This window comes from Myotis myotis, unplaced genomic scaffold (genome assembly GCF_014108235.1).
Source record: "Myotis myotis isolate mMyoMyo1 unplaced genomic scaffold, mMyoMyo1.p scaffold_m19_p_21, whole genome shotgun sequence".
In the NCBI taxonomy this organism is placed as follows: domain Eukaryota; kingdom Metazoa; phylum Chordata; class Mammalia; order Chiroptera; family Vespertilionidae; genus Myotis; species Myotis myotis.
The window spans coordinates 3,732,828-3,759,173 of NW_023416326.1; the positions used below are offsets into that span (position 1 = coordinate 3,732,828).

Here is a 26,346-nt window from a genome sequence, read left to right on the forward strand (position 1 = left end):
CACAGTGGGAAACAAGCCCGAAACTCAGGCATGTGCCCCGACCGGGAATCGAACCGTGACCTCCTGGTTCATAGGCCGATGCTCAACCCCTGAGCCACGCCGGCCGGACCAGAGTTGTTTTCCAATGCGGGCTTCCTCCCTGCCTCATCTGGCTTTAGCACCATGGGCTGCGATGAGCCCATCGGCTCAGTCATAGCGGGAACAGCCGCCAGCTCCCATGGGGGATGAAGTCAGGAGCGAAGCTGTTTGCCAGACTCTGAGGGACGAGGAGCAGAAAGAGGCTGGCACTGGCTTTCTCGGGGTGAGAGGGGAATAAATTGTAACGACATACAAGTTCCTCTACTCTGCACGCCCCGTCTGAAAGGACAAGGGACTGTGCCAGAGAGCTTTGGTTTGGGGCCCAGTATTGGATAAGACGTTCCCCATGTGGGACAAGCGATTAGGCTTAATTCTCGTCAAAACAGACGCACGATCTTCCCTCCAGAACCGGAAACCCCCTTTTTCCTTTCGCTCTCTCTCCAGAGAGCAGCCACTTACTGGCCTGGTAGTCGCGGCGTGAAACGTCAGCCACCCGTGCTGGAGGGCAGGTGGTGGGGGTCGGAGTGAAATTGAGATCTTACTCACATCCCTAAAGCAGAACTCCTTATACGTCCTGTTTTCTAAGCAGGGTTTATGTTGCTAATCACTAGGTTATTTCATGGACGATGGCGTCCAAAGGGAACCGCCCCCTTCCTTTTTCTCCAGCTGATCCATTTCACAGTCCCCAGAGCTAGGTCTTCAATAATTAGGCAGCTTCATTTTCCCATTTCCATGCTCTCATATTAGTCGCATCGTGAGTAAAAAAGTTCTTCTCTCACCTTTTGCTCTGGTATGTCTAGTTATGCGCTGTGCTATGTCCATTCTACCTGTACATAGCGCTTCTTTAACAATCTGATTGAGCCCTGGCCGGTTTGGCTCAGTGGATAGAGTGTCGGCCTGTGGTCCCAGCTTCAGTTCTGGCCCAGGGCATATGCCTGGGTTTCGGGCTTGATCCCCAGTGTGGGGCGTGTAGGAGGCAGCCGATCGATGATTCTCTCTCATCATTGATGTTTCTATCTCTCTCTCCCTCTCCCTTCCCCTCTGAAATCAATAAATAATATATATTAAAAATGAAAGAAGCTGACTAAGACCTATCGCCACACAATACATTCTTTCCCCTTGACCTTCTGTTCACTCACCTGTTGGCTTAGGAAACGTCGTCATCATTTATGATCCTGACTAGAAGCAGCGGCGAGCTGGAGAGCGATTGAGAACCAGCTCTCCAGGAAAAACCAAAGCCCTGGCTGGCAGGGCCTGCCCATTCCTGTGGTGTAAATGCTCCCAGTGAGGCTGATTTTAAGCTACCAAGGGGTTACCAAGTAGCTTTAAAAATTCTTGAAAATCTATCTATTGGCTCTCTCGGCCTGGGTGGTGAGCTGGCTCAAAAACACTATAACGGACAACAGTTAGACTACTCTAAAGACCATAAAAAGCTTTATAATGTGATTTGATTTCTGACTTACAAAGTAACCCTGCAGTGTATATGGGAGGAATCAAAGATCTAAAGCAGCGGTTCTCAACCTGTGGGTCGCGACCCCTTTGGGGGCCGAACGACCCTTTCACAGGGGTCGCCTAAGACCCTCGGAAAACACATAGATAATTACATATTGTTTTTGTGATTCATCACGATGCTTTAATGATGTTCAATTTGTAACAATGACAAGACATCCTGCACATCAGATATTTACATGACGATTCATAACAGTAGCAAAATTACAGTTATGAAGTAGCCACGAAAATAATTTTATGGTTGGGGGTCACCACAACATGAGGAACTGTATTAAAGGGTCGCGGCATCAGGAAGGTTGAGAACTACTGATCTAAAGGAATGGGAATGACTCAAGCACGGAGCCACGCCGGCCGGGGGCTCCTGTCGGTTCAACCTGCTCTCCTTCTCATAGCAAGTCTGTGACCGCGAGTGTGGGACGTGCCTCTAGAACAGCCGTGGGCAAACTACGGCCCGCGGGCCGGATCCAGCCCGTTTGAAATGAATAAAACTAAAAAAAAAAAAAAAAAGGCCGTACCCTTTTATGTAATGATGTTTACTTTGAATTTATATTAGTTCACACAAACACTCCATCCATGCTTTTGTTCCGGCCCTCCGGTCCAGTTTAAGAACCCATTGTGGCCCTCGAGTCAAAAAGTTTGCCCACCCCTGGTCTAGAAGATGCATGGTTTTCTTTTTTTTAAAAAAATATATTTTATTGATTTTTTTACAGAGAGGAAGGGAGAGGGATAGAAAGTCAGAAACATCGATCAGCTGCCTCCTGCACACCCCCCACTGGGGCTGTGCCTGCAACCCAGGTCCATGCCCTTGGCCGGAATCGAACCTGAAGATGCGTCGTTTTCACAGGACGCAGTTGGTGGCGGGCTTGATGAGAGATAACACACGACGAACGTCTTCGTTAGCTGGCGGGGAAGCACCGGGTAGCGGCGCGGACCGAGTTCGTCACGATCTCCCCTCCGGGCTGGCAGCCTCGCCGCCCCCCAACGTATTGGACGAATAATTCAGTTCCGATGGGCAGCGCTCATGAAGCGCCCTTTAAACGAAAGTGCGGTTTCATGTCACATTCAGACGCGCGGGAACCGCTACTTTTAATAAGACGACACGCGTTCAACCAGCCCCTTAGTGTAAATCAGACTCATAAACCTGTCAGGAGGCTGAGCACGGCTTCTCTCCGACACCGGGCTCTGCACCCGGGCGCCTGTTTCTTTGTAAGAAAGTAGGGTAATGAGTCCCTTGTTTCCCGTCTCCGTAAGAAGAAAGGGATGCTGCTGCCAGTGTCGCGTCTGTTCCCGGCCCCCGAGGCATGCTGGGGAGGGAAAGGACCCTCCCGATCAGGAGCCCATGAAGGAGACTCAGAATCAGAGAGGGCGCCCAGGCCCTGCTGGCCGGTGTGGCTCAGTGGTTGGGCACCGACCCTTGAACCAGGAGGTAACGGTTCGATTCCCAGTCAGGACACAGGCCCGGGTTGTGGGCTCCATCCCCAGTAGGGGGCGTGCAGGAGGCAGCCGATCAGTGATTCTCATCATTGCTGTTTCTCTCTGAAATCAATCTATCTATCTATCTATCTATCTATCTATCTATCTATCTATCTATCTATCTATATATTTTTTTTTTAAAGAAAAGAAGCCCTAACCAGTTTGGCTCAGTGGATAGAGCGTCGGCCTGCGGACTAAAGGGTTTGATTCCGGTCAAGGGCATGTACCTTGGTTGCGGGCACATCCCCAGTAGGGGGCGTGCAAGAGGCAGCTGATCAATGTTTCTCTCATGGATGTTTCTAACTCTCTATCCCTCTCCCTTCCTCTCTGCAAAAAATCAATAAAATATATTTTAGAAAAAGAAAAGATGCCGCAATAAGAGGAAAAAGGCAGAAAGCGTGCCTTTACCCTCTTGCCCTGGTACTTGGCTTCTTCTAACCTTGATGAGAGGGCGTAATTAATCGGTAATTGCAGTAATGATAGGGTTTCTAAGACAGGGAGGGATTACGAAGGCGCGTCATGTGGGGCTTTGGCCACTGGAGGGCTCCCTGGCGAAGCGCAAGGTCTGCGCATCTCTGCCTTCAGGGGCATCAATTCCCGGGCCGAGGTGTCATTCACCCAGGCGGGCCGGCCAGTCGTCTTCCCTCTGATATTCAGAATAAAAATAACGCAATCAGCACCGTCGCACTCCCCCTTCCCACGCCACCTGCCTGAGACCTGCCTGCAGACCGCGGCCCTGTCCCACCGTGGGGCGCGAGCCTTCTGAAAACTCGCCGAGCGGAAGGCTCCCATGGCTGTCTTCTTAGTGCGCTAACGAGGCATCTTTTATTTAAATCTGCTTTGTCATCCTTCACTCCTTGTCCACGTGTAGGGTTAGCTGTCACACTGTGTCATTCTGTGTGATTGCAGGCAGATTCAAGGAAAGGAATTGTTTCATATTCACCCGATGGCCTGGCTGGCGTGGTTCAGTGGTTATGCATTGACCCATGGACCAGGAGGTCACGGTTTCATTCCCAGTCAGGGCACATGCCCGGGTTGCAGATTCGATCCCTAGTATGGGGTGTACAGGAGGCAGCCGATCCATGATTCTCTCTCATCATTGATGTTTCTATCTCTCTCTCTGTCCGTCTCCCTTCCTCTCTGACATCAATAAAAATATAGTTAAGGTGTGTGGGAAGAGATCAACCAATGAACTTGTATGCATGTATTCATAACCCGTGGACACAGACAATGGGGTGGTGAGGGCCTGTGGGTGGGGGTGGGGGACGGGAGTGGGCTGGCAGAAGTTAATGGGAGAAAGAGCACCTACTAATATAGTAATACTTTCAACAATAAAGATTTAGTCCTAGCCGGGTTGGCTCAGTGGATAGAGCGTCAGCCTGCAGACCAAAGGGTCCTGGGTTCCATTCCGGTCAAGGGCACATGCCTTGGTTGCAGGCTCCTCCCTGGCCTGGGCCCAGGTCAGGGCTCGTGCAGGAGGCAACCCATCGATGTGTTTCTCTCTGTTTTTCCCTCTCTCTTCCACTCTCCCTAAAAAAAAAAAAAAAATCAATGGAAAAATATCCTCGGTTGAGGATTAACAACAACAACAAAAAACCCCCCCAAAACCCCCAAAATAAACAAAAATCAATAAAGATTTTTAGAAAAGTTTATTGGACTAATTTATATATGTATTTTAAGTGTATTTCCCGGACAAACCTCTTCTGCTTCGGGTGAGAGTAAGCATCTCCGATGAGCCGGGGCTGCTTCGGAAAAGGCTCCCCTGGCACCTGCTGGGGGCAGTAGAGAGCCGCCTGGCACCGAGTTGAAGAAGTAATTACAGAGCAGTCCCTCTGGGGTGCCCAGGTGCTCCGAGGTGCCCGGGAGAAGCTGAGCGCGGCTCCCAGCCACGGGAGAGCCCCCCCCCGCCCCCTCCCATCAGAAGTATAGATGCTTTTAATTAGCGGGGCTGCTGGCCACGCCTCCGGAGTGTGCGGGCCGGGCAGGGGGAATTCATTTCGGAGCCGGAGCGAAGATGCCGGCAGATGTTAGCGTTTCCCGCCAGTCAGCACTTCTCCTCTCCCGCCGGCCGCGTGGGCCATCCTGCGTCCGGAGGCTGAGCAGACCTGCCCATCCGCTTCTGCTTGTGTAGGGAACGCGGTTCAGCTCTTTGCCAGTGGTTAGAAAAGGGTGAACTGGGAGTCTGGGTTCGGGAACAGTAAGAGCGCCGTGGTCGCCTTAACACAAGATCACCGTCTTTTAAAAAATTTTTTTATTTATTGATTTCAGAGAGGAAGGGAGAGGGAGAGAGAGAGAGAAGCAACATGAGGAGACAGAATCCTGGATCGGCTGCCTCCTGCATGCCTCCTACTGGGGATGGAGCCTGTAACCTGGGCATGTGCCCTGATCGGGAATCGAACCCGTGACCTCCTGGTTCATAGGTCGACGATCAGTCACTGAGCCACGCCGGCCGGGCTATTCCTTTTAGTAACCTGACTGTCTGGAGGGCTCCCACGAGTCCCACTCTGGTCTGTGGTCCCCCCTGCCGGCCGAGGCCCTCCCCCCCCCGCCCCCCCTGCACGCCCCCGGCGTCCCTGGCAGACCCGCAGTCTGATGCGTTGGCGGAAGCCGGGGCAGCAGAGACCCCTCACCGGGCACCGTCGCCTAACGGTTTCGAAGCCGTCTTTCTAGGACCGCAGTTGCAGGACTTCCTAGACTTCTGTTTATTTTCCATTCCTTTGCCCACGACTGTTTGAGATTCTGCTGGTGTTTGCACACTGCACGTCTTTGTGTTCTCTTTCCATCTGTTCTTAAAAAAAAACCCCAACTGAGTTTTACCCTAAACCGATCCAGATGACGGGCCCGGTCTCCACAAAGCTTCGCAAACCAGCGGAAGACGATCCTCGTTCACGGGCTCATGGGCTCAGCTTGCTCCCCTCATGCCACTGCTGGGCTTGCCGCCTGTTCCCAGATAAGTGCATATTAAATCTTTTAAAAATATATTTTTAAAATTGATTTCGGAGATGAAGGGGGAGAGAGAGAGAGAGAGAGAGAGAGAGAGAGAGAGAGAGAGAGAGAGAGAGAGAAACATCAATGATGAGAGAATCATGGATCAGCTGCCTCGAGCACACCCCGCACTGGGGATGGAGTCCGCAACCCGGGCCTGTGCCCTGACCGGGAATTGAACCCTGCCCTCCTGGTTCATAGGTCGACGCTCAACCACTGAGCCACGCCGGCCAGGCCAAGCTTCCTTTTAAACAAATGCACAACGAGAGAGTCGAGATGAATGATGATCCGCATGGATCGGCTTCTTTCTACTGAACTGCTTTCATGTGAAAATCAGAAGTGACTTCCTGGCCAACTGCGAGATGTCAAAGGCGTGTGTGAAGCGCGCAAATGCAGGGGTGAGGACAGCTCCACGCAGAGACGCACGCTGACCGCATGGCTCTGAAGTCTAGAGCGGGAGACAGACACGCGTCGAAGACACAAGCAGGTCGTTCTAAGCTGTCCCGGGTGACGTGAAGGGAAGTACAAGAGCGTCAGAGGGCACCGGACCCGCCGGGGGCCGGACCAGGGGACGGCCGATCTCTCCAGCGTGAGTTCAGATCTGAAGGACGAGTGAGGATCACAGGAGAAGGGAGGACCGAGCAGCCGGGGCCTGGACCCAGGGCCAGCGGGCGTTGGTGGCTTGATGGGACGGGGAGAAGACCAGCCAGGCCAGTGTGGCGGGAACCCAGAGACGGGGAGAGGAGATGGGGGAGCCCTGGGCTCCACATGTAGCAGGAACCAACCAAGAGCCCTTGAAACAGGGGAAGGACTTTGATCTTTATAGAAAGAGCAGCAGAGCCCGGCCTGGGTGGCTCAGTGGTTGAGCGTCGACCTAGGAACCAGGAGGTCACGGTTCGATTCCCGGTCAGGGCACAGGCCCGGGTGGCGGGCTCGATCCCCAGTGTGGAGCGTGCAGAACGGATCCATGGTTCTCTCATCATTGATGTTTCTCTCCCTCTCCCTTCCTCTCTGACATCAATACAGATATATTTAAAAAAAGAAAAGAAAAAAAAAAGACATGGTTGTGATTAGTTTGCGGTGCTCCACTTTCACGATACCCAGAGGGTCACAGGCTCATCCGTGGACGCCTCGTTAGCGGACCCACGTGTGACAGCAGCCGGCTGTAACGGGCATTTTTTTTTTTTTAAGAAAACTCCCCTCTGGGTTCAAATAAAAACGCTGTCTCAGAGGTTTTTGTGCCGAAACATATGAAACACTGACAGGTGGGATCTTTCACATGCAGCGTCTGCAGGGGCCGAAGGAAAATGCCTGATGAGGCTGTTGGCCCCGGGGGGCGGGGGGCAGGGGGCGGGGGGCGAGGATTAATTGTGTTTTCTCTCTGCTCCTCCCGTTGAGCCCGCTGCTATCATGAGAGGAACACAGATGTCTTAAAAGCTGACCTGTAGTTTTTGTTTTTCGCCTTTTTGAACTATTGGGGGGGGGGCGGGGTGTACAGTAGGGGAGCGGATTCTTGCCGTGATCCCGGGGTATGTATTGTCCGTCCGCAAACGCGAGGCCACAGTTGCAGGCCTGACTTTGAAGCCTGTGCAGACCCAGCCAGCAGGAGGCGGGCCTCAGCCGAGGAGTCGCAGGATGGGTTCGAGGCTCCCACTTTCTTTTTGTTACTGTGTTTTATTTTATTGATGTCACTGAGCAAGGGAGAGGGAGAGAGAGAGAAACATGAATGATGAGGGAGAATCATGGATCGGCTGCCTCCTGCACGCCCCACACTGGGGATCGAGCCCGCAACCTGGGCCTGTGCCCTGACCGGGAATCGAACCCTGACCTCCTGGTTCATAGGTCCAACCGCTGAGCCACACCGGCCGGGCCTGCACATTCTTTTTGTACAAAATCCCGTGTGAGAGAAACTGCAATCGCTATGACACATCCCCCCAAAACAGACGCCCTCACACCCTGGCTCTCTGACTCATTCCAGAGGATTAAGAGCTTCTCAGAAGACGTCTCCCCGTCGAGTCCCGGCAGCGATGTGCTTGGCGAGGCGTTTTCGCCACAAAAACAAAATTAGGAGATGAGCTCAGGCTGAATGTCACCCAGATCCCCAGAGCCACGTCCCAGGCAGTAGCTGGAGAGACCCGCCCTTTGACGGCTCTGAGGACACCCCACGCCCCGGGGAGCTTAGCTCTCCCCGCGTGACCCTAACCTCCCTGGCTACACCCTTTAAACTTCAGGAGGAAGGAAACCCACCCAGAACCCGAACAAGCACGGGTTCCAGCACATTTCTCATCGTCACGGATGTTCACAGGGACGGAGCGTGTTCTATGAATGCCGCCTCAAGCATCAAAGACGGGGCGGCCGCGTGTTGACAAAGCTGTCTTACCAGTAAGAACAACAACGAACCAAGATGAGTGCCACCTCGCTGTGGGCAGATGACACCGGTGACCCATCCAGGGGATCCATCGGTGGGGAGAGCACACGGTGTTTCCTGCTTCGTGAAAACCAGCAAGGCCTGGCTGGTGTGGCTCAGTGGTTGAGGAGGTCACAGTTCGGTTCCTGTGACTTCTAGGCGTGTCCTCCGCCGAATGAGATTCGCGTGCTTTCGTGTTTCTGTAGGAATCGGTCGTTTGCGATCGGCGGCTGAAGTTTAAATGTCCCTGCCGGTCTCTGGGGCAGCGTTTCTCAGCCTCGGCACGTTGACATTTTTTTTTTTTTAAAGAATAGTTTATTAATTTGTCTAGAGAGAGTGGAAAGGGGAGGAGGGGGGAGAGAGAGAAACATAGATGTGAGAGAGAAATGCCAGCTGCTTCCTGCACGCCCCTTACCAGGGATAGAGCCCGGAACCTGGGCATGGGCCCTTGATCCCACCTTCTGGTGCCTGGGACGACGCCCAACCCACTGGGCCACACTGGCCGGGGCAGGCCGTGGTCCTTTCGGACCAGATCCACTGTGTTGTCTGAGGCTCTCAGGGTCTGGAATTGGGGGTGTGAGCGCAGGCAGAGGTTGGGAGGATGGGGTCACATGGAGCCCCTGGGGAGGCAGGCGAGGTCAGCGGTGCCGGGTCAAGGACGGTGGCATCCTGCACAGGTGTCCCTGGCGTGGAAGGCTGTGCCCTCCCATGTTGGCAGCGTGCCGGCCGCTCCAGAGCCCGCCTCGGGGTCGGGCATTGTTCTCTCCATCCTTCCTCTCCGCCCCCCGCCCCCCCCCCCCACTCCTGACAAAATATGGAAATCCTGTCCCCAGTCGTCGCGACCACAATGCTGCATCTCGCAGCCAGAGGAGGTATTTTTAACCCCGAGACTTCGAGCGCGGCTTGAATCATTCATGCTGCCGTCCGTGCGTCTGCTGCCGTGTGGTTCTGTTTCCCAGGCCTAACGAGCCCCCGCGGCCCGCACTGCCGGGGGCTGCCCCTGGCGCCTGGGGAAGGCACGCTGTGCAGGGGGAGGCGGCCGTGCAGGGGGAGGCGGCCGTGCAGGGGGAGGAGGCGGCCCTGCAGGGGGAGGCGGCCGTGCAGGGGGAGGAGGCGGCTGTGCAGGGGAAGGCGGCCGTGCAGGGGGAGGAGGCCGTGCAGGGGGAGGCGGCCGTGCAGGGGGAGGAGGCCGTGCAGGGGGAGGCGGCCGTGCAGGGGGAGGAGGCGGCCGTGCAGGGGAAGGCGGCCGTGCAGGGGGAGGCGGCCGTGCAGGGGGAGGAGGCCGTGCAGGGGGAGGAGGCGGCCGTGCAGGGGGAGGAGGCGGCCGTGCAGGGGGAGGAGGCCGTGCAGGGGGAGGAGGCGGCGGTGCAGGGGGAGGAGGCCGTGCAGGGGGAGGAGGCGGCCGTGCAGGGGAAGGTGGCCGTGCAGGGGGAGGCGGCCGTGCAGGGGGAGGCGGCCGTGCAGGGGGAGGAGGCGGCCGTGCAGGGGGAGGCGGCCGTGGAGAAGGAGGCAGCCGTCTCCCCCTGCACAGCCTCGCTCCTTCCTCCTCTCCAGGTGTGAAATCTCCCTGCTGGTTCATGAGGTTCCCGAGGTCCTGGGCTGCAGATTAAGGTCCCTGTGGGGACCAGGTGCACCAGCTGACACCTGTCAGGGGGTGTCAGTAACCCTCATCCCCGGCCTCCCCTCCCCCTCCCCCCAACGCCCCGCGAGAGGGCTGCCCTCCGGGCTGAGCGCGCCCAGGCTGGGCCGTCTCACCAAGCAGGGGCACGGTGCTGCCCGGCGCTGAGCTGCAGGCGCAGTGACACGTGCAGATGTGTGTTCACGGCTCTGCCCGAGGACCCAGTTTTCGAAAATTCGATTTTAAACGTTCCAGCCGCCTCCTCGCGGCTCACGCTTCTGGAAGGTCAGCGCCTAATTGAAAACGAGAGGCGTGGAAATCGGACTCATCTCGCCCGTTCTCCTTGCGGCCGTGGTGGGCTATTTTTAGGGGATCCGTGCTCTTCAGGGCGTGTGGGGGCTGGGGAGAGGGGGGCCTGTGAGCTGGGGCCATGCCGCATGCGCTTGCTGCACCTCGTTCTCATACACCCCGTGTTCGCAGCAGCCTCGCCCCAAATCCAGCTTCCGAGTCAGAGGCTGAAAATGCTCTCAGCCTCCACGTTGCTGGGGCGTGTTCCCGGGGGCCGTGGGGGGCCGTGGCCGGTGTGCGCCGTGGGTTTCGGTGGGGAGCTTCCACGTTCTTCTTTCTGCTTCCAGCCGACACGTGACCCTGTCCCCACCACGCCCCCTGGGACTCGAACCCGCAACCCTTCGGTGCACGGGCAACGCTCCAACCAGCGGAGCCACATGGCCGGGGCTTTTTTGTTTTACACAAATTGGTTGCGAAAACAGTATTTCATTTGAAAAATGAAGCCCCCAGTTCTACGCCTGTTCTATCCAAAGGCATGAAGAGAAGTAAATTGTGTGTGTGCGTGTATGGTATGCGTGCAGTGTTTTTATGCACGTGACACGTGCACATATATGTGGTGCGTGCACGTGTGCTCACACGTACATGCATGCAAACGTGATATGCCTGCACATGGCCTGTGTACATGTGTGCATGTGTGTGGCAGGTGCGTGTGTGTATTTGAGGGAAGTAAGGCGAAAGAATCAAAGAACGAGGGTGTATATTCTTGAATGCACACTCCCAGGCAAGACAAATAAAGAGGCATTTCAAGGAATTTTTAAACGATTGTCACTGAATCGAGGAAGTGGCCGAGGGCGACGGAGGGAGCCGTGCGCTCAGTGGAGGCGTCTGGCCGCCGGGACGGGCGGGGAGGGGGCTGTGCCGCGTGGACCCCGTCGGGTCGGCTCTTTCCCAGCTGCTCTCCCGCCTCGCACACTTGGTGCTTCTTTGTCACCGAAAGTGCTGAGCTGTGAGCTGCGAGCTTCAAGGGCACGGGAGACGCAGGCAGGAGCAGGTGCGAGGTGGGAAGGCGAGGATGACTGGCAGGTGCCGCCCGGCGAACGGGCACACACAGCAGGTGGGTCGGAGCCCGGGGGTCTGTTACGCGGCGTCCCCGCTCAGGCTAGAATAAGTGCTTTTCATCCGCGTGGGGCTGATCTGCCCACCGCGCCCTCCTTCCTCCCGCCTGCTGTCCCTTCCCCCCAGAGCCCGCCCACATGAGCACGGAGATGGGCAGGTCCCTGAGATGTGCCCTGGCTCAAGGGCACCGGGGCGGGCTCTGCGAGGCGGCCGCGGCCACGCACCATCCCAGGGCGACGCGGTGGAAGCCAAGTGCAGACATAGTTGAGCATAATTCATTTTACTTTTCGATAAAGTGTTTTTTAATTGACTTCAGAGAGGAAGGAAGAGGGGGAGAAAGAGAGAGAGAGAAACATCAATGATGAGAATTATCGATTGGCTGCCTCCTGCTCGCCCCACAGGGGATCGGGCCCGAAACCCAGGCTCCTAGGTTCATAGGTTGATGCTCAACCCCTGAGCCCCGCTGGCAGTTTTTAACCCCACCAAGCTGGGCCGAAGCTCTTCCCACGATGGGCACGGAAGGACTGCCTCTTTAAGTGTCTGCCCTTGAACTGACCTTGTGCGGTCATTTGTTTATGCGGCCGTCTGTCACCACACCCGGCTTTCCCCCGGCCGAGGGCACCTCTGCGGCCCCAGTGCCGTCACACGCTCCCTGCCGCGTGGTGGGCCTCTAAGAGACCTTAGACCAGTGGTTCTCAACCTCCTGGCCCTTTTAATACAGTTCCTCATGTGGTGACCCAACCATGAAATTATTTCCGTGGCTACTTCATCACTGTCATGTGGCTACTGTGATGAATCGTCATGGAAATATCTGATCTGCAGGATGGTCTGAGGCGACCCCTGTGCAAGGGTCGTTCGACCGCCAAAGGGGTCGCGACCCACAGGTTGAGAACCGCTGTGTTAGATGGATGTCAGCATGAGAGTCCGTGACAGCCCCGAGGGGAAGCTGGCTCCCGGTCGCCGCCGCCCATTCATCCTGCAGGACCCGGATCGCATCCTTTCTCTTCTCTCTGCAAAGCTGGCATCAACCTCGAATGGAAGAGCGAGGACCACACGCTGAGCCCTGCTCCCCGGGGAGCAGCGGAGCGAGGCCGTGGCCGGGTTGGCGATGGCGTATTTGATTGGTTCCGGCCCCGGATGATGGGCAACGACGAGGCTAAAGCTGGGGGAGGAGGCGCGGACTGTGTCTGAGTGCCCCCCAGGCACAGACTCCGGGCTGAGAGGCGGGCAGCGTGGCCTGTGCTGTCCACGCACCCAGCGTTAGCGTGGGAACCAGCCCCTCGGCGTCAGTTACCTGAGAGGAGAGAGTGGAATAGGAATGATGATAGAGTCCGCCATAGCAGTCATGATAGTAATTCTAGAGGTGATAGCAACATCAATAAGTACAGCCACCGTCAGATGGAGACCCGTTGGCCTCCTGCTCTCCTGGGCGCTCACAGCGACAGCCTGGCCAGGAAGCCCTGGCCCCATACCCACCACGTCTTTTCTCTGTCAATAAAGCTCCTCTTGCCCTGGCTGGTGTGGCTCAGTGGACAGAACGTCGGCCTGCGGACCAAAGGGTCCCGGGTTCGATTCCGGTCAGGGCCATGTACCTCGGCTGCAGGCTCCTCCCCGGCCCCGGCCCTGGTCGGGGCTCGTGCAGGAGGCAACCCATCGACGTGTTTGTCTCTGTCTTTCCCTCTCTCTTCCACTCTCTCTAAAAATCAATGGACAGATATCCTCGGGTGAGGATTAAAGAAATAATAAGATAAAATAAAGTGCCTCTTTGCTCAGCCAGTGGTTGAGCATCAGCCTAGGAACCAGGAGGTCACGATTCGATTCCCGGTCAGGGCACAGGCCCGGGTTGCGGGCTCCATCCCCAGTGTGGGGCGTGCAGGAGGCAGCCGATCCATGATTCTCTCTCATCATCGATGTTTCTGTCCCTCTCCCTTCCTCTCTGAAATCAATAAAAATATATTTAAAAAAACAGAAAGCACCTCTTTGCTCTGTGGCGCCGTCACCGTCATTCCTTCCTCCAGCACTTGGTGGTGACGGCATCGCGTTGATCCCTCGTGGGAGCTGATCGGGAGCGTTGGGAGCTGAGCCGGGGACGTCTGCTCCCTGGCGGGACCCTGAGTCCGGCTGTTCATCAGCGAAGGGTCCTCCATCCCTTGCTACCACAGAAGGGGGGGTGGTTCCTCGGTCCTGTTCTCTCCCTCAGACGCTGCAGCTAAGCTCCTGGCTGTCAGGTGGGCAAGGGGAGAGGCACAGGGCACAGGGAGGTTCCTGCCAGATCCGGGTGAGTTGCCTCCTGCAGACAGGGCAGGGGCGGCCCGTGCCTGCTCCCTCCGGCTCTGACTCGGGTCCCCAGCCATCACTCCAGGCAGCCACGCCCACGGATGCACGCATTTTGCACGCCTGGGATGCGGCCTGACCGAGTGCCTTTGGCGTTCGGCTTCGACTGAGTCATTCTGGGCTTGGCTCCGTCTTTGCATCCACTCTGGGCATTTGTTTTGCAGAAGCCAGCGTGAAGGAGGAGGCCGAGAGGTACATGGACGCGCTGGAGGGCAAGCTGCGCAGGTGAGGACGGCGACCCCCCGCGTCCCAGACTCCACGCACGTCTGTGTCCTGTGTTCTGACAGCACGGGGTGAGGCCGAGCAAAGGCTGGCAAGTTTGTGACGGAAGAAGCAGGGGCCACACAAACACCTCCCGGCCCCTCCCCCTCTATTAAACGTAAACGGGTTAAAATGCCGCACGTGTCCGGCCGAGATCAGGGATCTCTCTCCTGTTCTGTAAGGAGAGAGAATCCTTCGTTTTGTTACATTGAGGTTCCCCGCCTTGGCCTGTTTTTCTTTTCTTTTTTCGCGTCTCACGGACGCCGGCCCAGCTCCTACCACAGGAGAATTCCCACCTCAGGGTTCTGTGTTGAGTCCTGCTGCTACCCCAGCATGACATTCCTGGTTGCTCACTCTTTAATTTTTAACCCAAGGACGAGTTCAGAGTTGGGACGTGTCAGGGACACCGTGGCCCGTCCAGATGTTTCTGGTTTTGCGGATGTGGAAACAGCCACAGGGGCTGCTTCTCACCCAGGAAGCGGGTCTGAGCGCGTACGGCGTGCGGCTTCTCGGCCGGTCCAGCTTCGTGCAGACGGTCGCGCTGCTATTTTGGAAATTGTTAAGTCGCTCTTTAATCGGGCCACGCCTAGACCAGTGATGGCGAACCTATGACACGCGTGTCAGAGGTGACACGCGAACTCATTTTTTTTGGGTTGATTTTTCTTTGTTACATGGCATTTAAATATATAAAATAAATACCAAAAATATAAGTCTTGGTTTTACTATGGTTGCAGATATCAAAAAAGTTTCTCTATGTGGCACGGCACCAGAATTAAGTTAGGGTTTTTCAAAATGCCGACACGCCGAGCTCAAAAGGTTCGCCATCACTGGCCTAGACCTTTCTCTGCTCAGACGATGCCGTCGCTGAAACACGGTGAGAGGCGATGAGGGGGGCGCCTCGCCGAGCCGTGCTCTGCTCTGCGGGACAAGCAGGTGCTGCCGGCTTCCCTCTGCTGCTTGGGAAGCAGGCTCTCTCCATGGGCTGGCACCTCCCGGCCTCGGGCCCGACGTGGGAGGAAGGTGGTCGCCAGAGAGCGTGGGGTCAGGAGGCCTGTGGGCCAGAGGCGCCCTCCGAGGAAATGGCTCCCCTCCTTAGCGAGGGGCATGCTCACCTGGGCTCCTGCTTAGCGAGGGGGTGCTCACCTGGGCTCCTGCTTAGCGAGGGGGTGCTCACCTGGGCTCCTGCTTAGCGAGGGGGTGCTCACCTGGGCTCCTGCTTAGCGAGGGGGTGCTCACCTGGGCTCCTGCTTAGAGAGGGGGTGCTCACCTGGGCTCCTGCTTAGAGAGGGGGTGCTCACCTGGGCTCCTGCTTAGAGAGGGGGTGCTCACCTGGGCTCCTGCTTAGAGAGGGGGTGCTCACCTGGGCTCCTGCTTAGAGAGGGGGTGCTCACCTGGGCTCCTGCTTAGAGAGGGGGTGCTCACCTGGGCTCCTGCTTAGAGAGGGGGTGCTCACCTGGGCTCCTGCTTAGAGAGGGGGGTGCTCACCTGGGCTCCTGCTTAGAGAGGGGGTGCTCACCTGGGCTCCTGCTTAGCGAGGGGGGTGCTCACCTGGGCTCCTGCTTAGAGAGGGGGGTGCTCACCTGGGCTCCTGCTTAGCGAGGGGCATGCTCACCTGGGCTCCTGCTTAGCGAGGGGGTGCTCACCTGGGCTCCTGCTTAGCGAGGGGGTGCTCACCTGGGCTCCTGCTTAGCGAGGGGGTGCTCACCTGGGCTCCTGCTTAGAGAGGGGGGTGCTCACCTGGGCTCCTGCTTAGCGAGGGGGATGCTCACCTGGGCTCCTGCTTAGCGAGGGGGTGCTCACCTGGGCTCCTGCTTAGCGAGGGGGTGCTCACCTGGGCTCCTGCTTAGAGAGGGGGTGCTCACCTGGGCTCCTGCTTAGAGAGGGGGTGCTCACCTGGGCTCCTGCTTAGAGAGGGGGTGCTCACCTGGGCTCCTGCTTAGAGAGGGGGTGCTCACCTGGGCTCCTGCTTAGCGAGGGGGTGCTCACCTGGGCTCCTGCTTAGCGAGGGGGTGCTCACCTGGGCTCCTGCTTAGCGAGGGGGTGCTCACCTGGGCCAGGTGCGCTCTGCGCCCGCCGCCTCCTCTCCGAGACAGGTTTCTACGTGTTCCTTTCAAAAATATTTACTTTTATTGATTTCAGAGAGGAAGGGAGAGGGAGAGAGAGACAGAAACATCAAAGATGAGAGAGAATCCTAGATCGGCTGCCTCCTGCACGCCCCCCGACTAGGGATGGAGCCCGCAACCCGGGCGTGTGCCCTTGACCGGGAATGGAACCGTGACCTCCTGGTTCCTAGGTCGACGCTCAACCACTGAGCCACGCTGGCCAGGCAGGATTGTATGACGTTTGAGTTTGCTAACATGGTAGGACCTGTTGGCTTCACATGTAGGATGAATATAAGCTCAACGCCTCATGGGACTTCTCAGACGCTCATGCCATCATTTTGGGGGGCTCCGCTGTGTCCTCGTCTCACGGGGAGTGGGGTGACAGTTCTGAGCAGCCTCGGCAAATGTCGTCTGGACAGAATATTGCGCCCGGCACTTCCTCTGATCCGGTTTGCTCCCTTCGCTTCCCACCCACCGCACCCCCAGCCGCCCTGATGCACACACCACGGGTGGGACACTAGCTCCCAGCAGCCCCTGCAGACACCCCCGCTGCTGGGCGCTCTCCCTGTGTGGACGGAGCCCACCCCAGGATGGCTTCTAAGTCCCTTATCTCAGCCGCCTCAGGCAGAACCCGGGCTTCTTCCTCCCGTGGCTGCCGGTGTAAAGATGGCATTTCTTGCGCTGGGAGGACCTGCTGGGGTTGGATTGTATGCTGGGCCTCAGAAGAGAGTCCTGCAGCTTCCATTCATCACAAAAGCAGGGCCTTTGAGTCATGCTTCTTAAAAAGAAAAGTTCTCAAAAGAAATCATAACATTATTGATGCCGGCTGCCTCCTGCAGGCCCCACAGTGGGGATGGAGCCCGCAACTGGGGCCTGTGCCTGATCGGGAATCGAACCGTGATCTCCTGGTTCCTAGGTCGACGCTCAACCCCTGAGCCCCGCTGGCCGGGCAGGTAGCCCAGCTCTTGAGCGGGGATGAGGAGACCCCCTGACTTGATGTGTACGCCTCTGCTCCCTTCTGTCTTAGCTGCCTGTGTCCGCTGCTGGGAAGAGTGTGGGAAGCCGACGTGGAGGCTTGCCGGTTGCTGATCCAGAGCCTGCAGCCCCCGGAGCCGCGGGGCAGCCCGTCTGCAGAGGATGAGCCGCAGCTCGGTGACTTGGCGGGAGACGGCCGCACGGCAGCCCCGGGCAGCGGCCCCGGGCCCCCCGCCGCCGAGGATGGGAGCAGGACCCCCCTGCAGGCGTCCGAGGAGTGGAAGGCGCCCCCGGCTCCCTCTCCCCACCGTGCTGCCAGCGAACAGAGAGAGGTCTGTCCATCCCAGACCTTCAGCGGGGCTCCGCGCTGAGGGAGTTTGGGGGCCACACGCCCGATGAGAGCAGTAAATATTGGAAGGGCTTCCACGGGACCAGGCACACTTTTAAGGTTTAAGAAGGCTTGAGTAGGATTCTAACAATGTAGAATTTGGGCCCCAGCTGGTGTGGCTCAGTGGATAGAGCATCGGCCTGCAGGCTGGAGGGTCCCGGGGTTCGTTCCGGTCAAGGGCAGGTACCTCAGTTGCAGGCTGTATCCCTGGCCCTGTCTAGCTGTGGTCCCTGCGTCCGGGACAGAGCTGAGAACAGGATGGGCTGTTGGTGGGGAAGGGGCTAACTCTCAGCTAGCTTAACTCTCAGCTAACTAACTCTCAGCTAGCTAACTCTCAGCTGGCTAACTCTCAGCTAACTAACTCTCAGCTAGCTAACTCTCAGCTGGCTAACTCTCAGCTGGCTAACTCTCAGCTAGCTAACTCTCAGCTGGCTAACTCTCAGCTAGCTAACTCTCAGCTAGCTAACTCTCAGCTAACTAACTCTCAGCTGGCTAACTCTCAGCTAACTACCTTTCAGCTAACTAACTCTCAGCTGGCTAACTCTCAGCTAACTACCTCTCAGCTGGCTAACTCTCAGCTATCTAACTCTCAGCTGGCTAACTCTCAGCTAGCTAACTCTCAGCTGGTTAACTCTCAGCTAACTACCTCTCAGCTAACTACCTCTCAGCTAGCTACCTCTCAGCTGGTTAACTCTCAGCTAACTACCTCTCAGCTAACTAACTCTCAGCTGGCTAACTCTCAGCTAGCTAACTCTCAGCTGGTTAACTCTCAGCTAACTACCTCTCAGCTGGCTAACTCTCAGCTAACTAACTCTCAGCTAGCTAACTCTCAGCTGGGTAACTCTCAGCTAGCTAACTCTCAGCTAACTAACTCTCAGCTGGCTAACTCTCAGCTAGCTAACTCTCAGCTGGGTAACTCTCAGCTAGCTAACTCTCAGCTAACTAACTCTCAGCTGGGTAACTCTCAGCTGGGTAACTCTCAGCTAACTACCTCTCAGCTGGCTAACTCTCAGCTAACTAACTCTCAGCTAGCTAACTCTCAGCTGGGTAACTCTCAGCTACCTAACTCTCAGCTAACTAACTCTCAGCTACCTAACTCTCAGCTAACTACCTCTCAGCTAACTACCTCTCAGCTGGCTAACTCTCAGCTAACTAACTCTCAGCTGGGTAACTCTCAGCTAACTACCTCTCAGCTGGCTAACTCTCAGCTAACTAACTCTCAGCTAACTCTCAGCTGGCTAACTCTCAGCTGGGTAACTCTCAGCTAACTAACTCTCAGCTAACTAACTCTCAGCTGGGTAACTCTCAGCTGGCTAACTCTCAGCTAACTAACTCTCAGCTGGTTAACTCTCAGCTAACTACCTCTCAGCTAACTACCTCTCAGCTAACTACTCTCAGCTAACTACTCTCAGCTAACGACCTCTCAGCTGGCTAACTCTCAGCTAACTAACTCTCAGCTAACTACTCTCAGCTAACTAACTCTCAGCTAACTAACTCTCAGCTAACTAACTCTCAGCTAACTCTCAGCTGGTTAACTTTCAGCTAACTCTCAGCTAACTAACTCTCAGCTAACTACCTCTCAGCTGGCTAACTCTCAGCTAACTCTCAGCTGGTTAACTCTCAGCTAACTCTCAGCTAACTAACTCTCAGCTAACTAACTCTCAGCTAACTCTCAGCTGGTTAACTCTCAGCTAACGACCTCTCAGCTGGCTCACTGTCAGCTACTGCCTCTCAGCCGGCCGCTCCCGCTCTCCCCGCAGCTCACGGATGCCAGCCTGCCCCTCACCTGCCCAGGGAAAGGCGGTAGGCTCTGCCCTGTGCCTCCCCTTGGAAAGTTCTGGAAGGACTTTCTGTGCTCCGGGGCTAGGCCGTGGCGCCTCTCCCACTAATTAAGCTAACTCGGTGCGGAGGAGAACACCCGCGTGCCGGGGCGCTCTCATCTGGGAAACGCCTCGTCCCCGCTGTGAGCGCTGGGCGGCCACCGCGGGGTGAGGAGGCCCCTTCGATGCGTCTGGGCGGTTCCCCGAGGGTTGCTGAGCGGCTGCCAGTCCAGGGCTCCCATTTCTGGCAGATGAACTGACACTCTGCCCTCTTGGCTGCCTCCCTGCCTCTGGGGCAGGGCCGGCAGGAGCGTGCTGCCCCCACAGGCTGCGGCGCACTCCTGCGGTTCTGTGCATCTCCTTGCCTTCTTAAAAAAATACATATTTTTATTAATTCCAGAGAGGAAGGGAGAGGGACAGAGAGAAACATCGATGATGGGAGAGAATCACTGATGGGCTGCCTCCTGCACAGCCCGCACTGCGGATCAAGGCCACAACCCGGGCACGTGCCCTTGACCAGGAATCAAACCCAGGACCCTTCAGTCTGCAGGCCGACGCGCCATCCACTGAGCCAGACCAGCTGGGGCATCTAACGTCTTATTGTACCTTTCGTGTCTCATTTCCTGCCTGGAGTGTAGACCAGCCCGGGGTCCCATCCAGCCAGGGCTAGACGCTGGCATTTAACATCAGTAATTCTAGAAGCCTTCACACTTGCACACTTTACCAAGGAACATTTAGAAATTTTTTAAAAACACGTTAAAATGGACCCAGATGAAAGTGGGCACTGGGTCCCGTCCTCGGGGTTCCTCTTGACTCTTAGTAGTTCTGTCTTTTCTAGCGCCAGGCGGCTCGCAGACCCTGTTCCCCCTAAAGGGCCCCCCCCCAAACCTGGGCCGTTTCCATTTTCTGACACAAAAGGGTCTTAGGGTTCGACGTCACCGTCCCAGGGATCCGAGTCCTCGTGTGAGATAGAGGCTGTGTAGGTCCGTGCTGGTGCGTGAACGTCCTGGACAGGGTCTTCCGCACTCAGCTTGGGTCTTTCACTGACCTGTGCGCCCAGGAAGGCGGCCGCATTCTCTCGAGTGATCATAGGAAATATAGCTGAGCCCGGCCGGGATGGCTCAGTGGGTGAGCGTGACCTAGGAACCAGGAGGTCACGGGGGTCAGGGCACACGCCCCGGTTGTGGGCTCGATCCCTAGTGTGGGGCGTGCTGGAGGCAGCCAGTCCATGATTCTCTCATCACTGATGTTTCTCTCTCTCCCTCTCCCTTCCTCTCTGAAATCAATAAAAACACATTAAGAATATGAATATATATATATATATACACTAGTATATAGCTGCCACCCCAGGCCGGTTAACATCTACGCCAGTGGTTCTCAACCTTGGCTGCCCATTAGAATCCCCTGGGAATCTTTTTTTAAAATCCTGATTTCTGGGCCTCCTCCTCCGGAAATTCTGTTTCTTTGTGATGGGGTGAGGCCACAACATGAGTAACAGAGAAACAGAATTTCCGGAGGAGGAGGCCCAGAAATCAGGATTTTAAAAAGATTCCCAGGTGACTCCAATGGGCAGCCAGGGCTGAGAACCACTGAGCTACGCGTTGCTTCTCCTCGATGTTTTCCTCACCACTGCCGACATCTGGATGCTCTTGAAAGAAACCCCACTCACCCAGGGTGTAGCCCTGCCGTTAAGAGACGTGGATGAATCCTTTGGTGTCTGAATGGGTGCCGCGGGGCCCGCGGGCGCTCACATGCGGCCGGAGGGTCCCGTGTGGATGTGGCAAGAGGAATGCGTGTGTTTGTGCCGTCTGTTTCAGATGGATGCGGGAGAGGTTCTTTGTGGGATGGGTGGGGCCTTGTGTGAGGTACATGTTCTTCATGTGGACGATTAAAAAAAAAAAAGAAGAAGGAAAGGAAACCCTACAGCATCCCTGGAATGTGTTTGCCAAGCGAATACGTTGGAAAACAGCCCGAGGGACGAGCTGGAAGGCTGTGCTTTTGAGGCCGAGCTGAGTGAAGGCTTTATTTAACGCGTCAGCTCAGCGCGCGCGGATGGCGGGCCTCGCCTCTGGTTCGCCTCCAGCTACGGGAGAGGGAATGAAACGGAACAACCGCACGGACCTCACGCGGTTCAAGTTGCATTTTCGGGTTGTAAATGACTGTATGTTTGCAGTGTGTGTGTGTGTGTGTGTGGGGGGGGGTTTGCCATAAAAAAGATATGTTTATTGATTTCAGAGAGGAAGGGAGAGGGAGAGGGAGAGAGAAACATCAATGATGAGAGAGAACCATTGATCCACTGCCTCCTGCACTCCCCCCACTGGGGATCCAGACCACAACCTGGGTGGGCCTGTGCCCTGACCGGGAATGGAACCGTGACCTCCTGGGTCCTAGGTCAGTGCTCAACCCCTGAGCCACACCGGCTGGATGGGTTTTCTATGTTTTAAAACTTAAATGCTGCCATTGGCAATTCATCAATGCAGACGAGAGAGAGCCCTGGCTGTCTTGTCTTTGCGATGGAGCCCGGGTCACAGGCTGCGTGAGGTATAGGGTGTCCCAAAATTCACGCAAGAAGTAATTTTGATAGAAAACACAGGTTTATAATGAAAAATTGTAAATTTTGTATTGATTCATAAAGTATACATATATGTATGGAATAGCACATCGGGTAAATGGCCTCCACGGCTTGGCTGGCACATACGCAAAGCCGTGGTCTTCATTGGTCTTCATTGTCCCTGCTCCTGGGCCATCATTGGTACCGGGTCATGCTGATCAAATGGAAGGGATTGAAATCAAAGGGCAACAGATATTAGAATCTGATTGAATAAACCAAGTAAAATTAGGCTTTTATTTTTGTTGTTGTTAATGCTCACGCAAAATTCAAATCTTGCGTGAATTTTGGGACACCCTATATTTGTATGGACAGGCAGCTATTTCTGGGGCCTCATTGCATGACCGAGGGGAAGGGGGGCCTGAGTAAGAGCGCCCAGAGCAGGAGTTCCCAGGTGGGCTCCTTCCACACCCGGATCCCAGCGGATCCCAGCGGATCCCAGCAGATCCCAGCAAGGGCAGAAGGAAGTGATGACTTCAGAGCACAGTGCCTGCACAGGGCATTGCCCACGGGAAGTACAGGCCTCAGAGGCACTCGATTCCCCAGAGGAATTTTAGATCCTAGCAAGGCACGTGTTCTCAGTTACAAGGTTTTTCTGTTTTATTACTTGACTAGAGGCCCGGTGCACGACATTCGTGCACTGGTGGGAGGGGTCCCTCAGCCTGGCCTGCGTCCTCTCACAGTCCAGGACCCCTCGGGGGATGTCCACCTGCCATAGAGGTGGGAGAGGCTCCTACCACCGCCACAGCGCTCACCAGCCGTGAGCCCGGCTTCTGGCTGAGCGGCGTTCCCCCTGTGGGAGCACACTGACCCCCTGGGGGGCCGCTCCTGCATTGAGTGTCTGCTCCCTGGTGGTCAGTGCACGTCATAGTGACCGGTTGTTCTGCCGATTGGATATTAGCCTTTTATTATATAGGATACCATTTCGCACATCAGACTTCCTCCCTCATCAGAGGTGCTTTTGACAGCACTGGGAAAAAACAACTATTTCAATATTCTTTAAAAGAAATGTTTTCATTGATTTTAGGAGGAGGGAGATGAGAAGGGAGAGGGGGAGGGAAGTGTAGCTCAGTGGTTGAGCATCGGCCTATGACCCAGGAGGCCACGGTTTGATTCCGGTCAAGGGCACATGCCCGGATTGTGGGCTCGATCCCCAGTCGGGGGCGTGCAGGAGGCAGCGGATCCATGATTCTCTCTTCTCATGGATGTTTCTCTCTCTCTCTCTCTCCCTCTCCCTTCCTCTCTGAAAAAAAAAATAAAAGTCCTTGGGGTTGTCAGCCGGAGCTTAGGGAGCGTGTGAGGTTTAGGGGTCCGTGCAGGCCAGCCACCGAATGCCTTTTTGATCTGAGCATAAACTTTTATAGATAAATGTTTTTCGAAAGTCATTTTAATGGGAAAATCCTGTGCAACAAAGGAAGCCCGGCTCTCTGGTTTACATCAAGCTCCCCGGGCCTGGCGAGGCGGACAGAAGTCTGACATCTGCTCTAATTCAGCACAGCTGGGCCGTCGGCCCCGGCGTCCAAGTCTGCAGGTTTTGATCATGAAGTGAGTTAAGCAAATTGTATCGGAAAGGCTGCCGGCTGGGCTGGCGCTACCGTATCAGGCCCGCGTGGAGGGGAAGGAGGGAAGGCGGGCTTTTCTTTTTAAAGAAAATATAAGATTGTTTGATTTATTTTTTATATTTTTTTGTTAATCCTCACCCCAAGATCATTTTCCATTGATTTTTAGAGAGAGTGGAAGGGAGGGGGAGAGACAGACAGAGAGAAACGTCGATGTGAGAGAGACGTATCAAGTGGTTTGCCTCCCGCACGCGGGGGATTGAGCCTGCAACCCAGGCACGGGCCCTTGACCAGAGAGTTTAAATATAGACATTTGCTTTTTGAGCGAATCCAGGAAGAACCATTGGATCGTAGGATATAAACAATTTAAAATTTAAAATTCAGACCGTGCCCTCGGAAATTGCTTTCCCAGACTCTCCCAATCTATATAATTTTTTTTAAAAAAATAGGCAAGGATTATATGTTTTGGGGAGAAAGGCAAAGCCATAGTTTTAAATGACTTGATTCAGCTTTGATTTATATGTGTTTTAGCTTCAGAACGAGGAGGGAGCCATTTGATGCCAGCAGGCCCCCTGCTCTGAGTCTGTGTGGAGGCTGAGAGCTGGGAGGCCGGACCTGCTCATGGCCCCGCCAAAACCTGTGGCTTACACGTCGTCTCTTCCCCTCTCTGACCAGGGACCGCACACCCTTTCCGCAGAGCTGGGCGAGAAATGCGAAGCCATCGGCAAGAAGTTGCTGTGCCTGGAGGATCAGCTGCACGCGGCCATGCACAGCCACGATGAAGTCCTCATTCATATCCTTTCCGTTCTCGTGGACGAACCGCCCGCCAGGTGGTTCTGTAAACGCAGGTCTTAGAACAGCGGTTCTCAACCTGGGGGTCGAACGACCCTTTCACAGGGGTCGCCTAAGACCATCGGAAAACACATCTATAATTACATATTGTTTTTGTGATTCATCACTATGCTTTCATGATGTTCAATGTGTAACAATGACATTGGGGGTCCCCACAACACGAGGAACTGTATTAAAGGGTTGCGGCATGAGGAAGGTTGAGAACCACTGTCTTAGAAAATGCCCCGTGATTCCAGGCCTGGGCAGGTGCGAGTGCACAGGCCCGGCTGCTGTTTCCAGGTGAGCTCAGGTGTCCGAGGGGATGCACATGCATCTGGGGATCGAGCCCGCAACCCGGGCATGTGCCCCGACCGGGAATGGAACTGCGACCTCCTGGTCCATAGGTCGATGCTCAACCACTGAGCCACGCCGGCCGGGCAGGCCCTAAGTCTACGGGGGCTAAATGAGGCTGCATTCAGGAAGTAGGCCGGACACAGTCCTTATATGTGGCCAGTGCTTGGTTTCAGGTACAAAACTAGATCCTCCACGCCCATTTGCACCCCCCTGCCCCTCGCTCCTCCACACTCAGCACCTCTGTCACAACCTCAAACCACATCCAGGTAGAGGTTTCAAGGGAAGTCGATGCAACTCTTTTGTACCAAACGCTTAATTGGATTGATCAGTGGCCGCACTGAGGTTTATCTAAAAAGCCATTTAATTCTAATAAACAGCTGTGGGTAGATAGGAAGTCTCATCCCTCCTGGCTAGCTGAGAAAACGGAGGCTGAGACATCCGGTGGCTGGTCCAAGGTCACGTCTACCCAGTGGCAGCATCTCCCAGCGACAAGCCCGGGCCCTGCTTGGACCACCAGGAGGCAGAAGCAAAGGGAGGGGCCCCTCTGGGGGGACACACGGTCACTGTCCACGTTTCAAGCTCTAATCAAAGCGTTTTACTGAAGTTTGTTTATTTTTTAAATCTTCCCCCGAGGATATTTTCCCATTGATTTTTAGAGAGAGTGGAAGAGAGAGGGAACGACAGAGAGAAACATTGATGTGACAGAAACACAGCGATTGGTTGCCCCCTGCATGTGCCCCGACCAGGGCCTGGGCCGGGGAGGAGCCTGCAATCAAGGTATGTGCCCTTGACCGGAATCAAACCCGGGACCCTTTGGTCCGCAGGCCGATGCTCTCTATTCACTGAGCCAAACCGGCCAGGGCTTGAAGCCCTGTTTTTTTTTTTGTTTTTGTTTTTTTGACAATGTTGCTGATCCTTGCTGAGATAATTGGGGACATACAGGGGGAGAGGGGGGCCTCGTCACACCAGGATTGGGAAGCGCTGGTTTTGGTACTGAAGTCAACCCCTCCCCTGCAGATAAAATTTCCACCACCGTCTGGCTTTCAACCTCGACTCTTCCCTGAAGCCTGATCCGGACCACAGATGCACAGAAGGTAACCTTGACCACCCCCCGGGAAGCGCTCGATGGCAAGCTCTTTAAGGAGCATTTCACTGAGTTCAGTTTCTCTCTCCGAAAACCTTTGTCATCGCTCAGGGTGTTACCCACAGGGCGTGTCGCCCCGGCGGCCGTCTAGCAAAGGTCATTAGTTTGTCGGGTTCCGAAGCGGCGTCAGTTCTGTGCGTTCCTCGCATAACCCTGTGATTCGGGTGCAGCGTGGGGCCCAGCCTGGGACCCCGTGTGCTCTGGCTTGTCTCGTCGTGTGCGTCTCGACCAAAGCGTAGCAGAGCCGCCCCGAGAAATGGAGGCAAACGGAGACGTTAAAAAAGTACCCTGTTCTTTCTTCCTTGCACCCCCTGGGCCCCACCCTCCTTCCCCTCAAGTTCTGGTGCCAGGAGGGAGCCGGCCCAGGAAATGCATGCAAATTGCACACGTGACGGGGGCCGGGGAAGCGCCAAGAGAATGACAAGCTGCCAACAGCCTTGCAGGGTGGCTCCGCATTTGATGCTGAGGAGAGGCTCATCTGCATGATTCCCAGGCT

At 55.7% G+C, this 26,346-nt stretch overlaps 1 protein-coding gene across 1 annotated transcript in view; it reads left to right on the forward strand.

The window, feature by feature from the left end:
- DISC1 (DISC1 scaffold protein) overlaps nucleotides 1–26,346 on the forward strand; it is a 54,173-nt gene that overhangs the window by 26,828 nt on the left and 999 nt on the right. Inside the window, exons 10-13 of the mRNA XM_036355195.1 lie at nucleotides 13,973–14,033; nucleotides 17,199–17,478; nucleotides 24,197–24,351; nucleotides 25,773–25,800. Coding sequence (XP_036211088.1) covers nucleotides 13,973–14,033; nucleotides 17,199–17,478; nucleotides 24,197–24,351; nucleotides 25,773–25,800 — 524 coding nt within the window. The remainder of the gene's footprint in view (nucleotides 1–13,972; nucleotides 14,034–17,198; nucleotides 17,479–24,196; nucleotides 24,352–25,772; nucleotides 25,801–26,346) is intronic.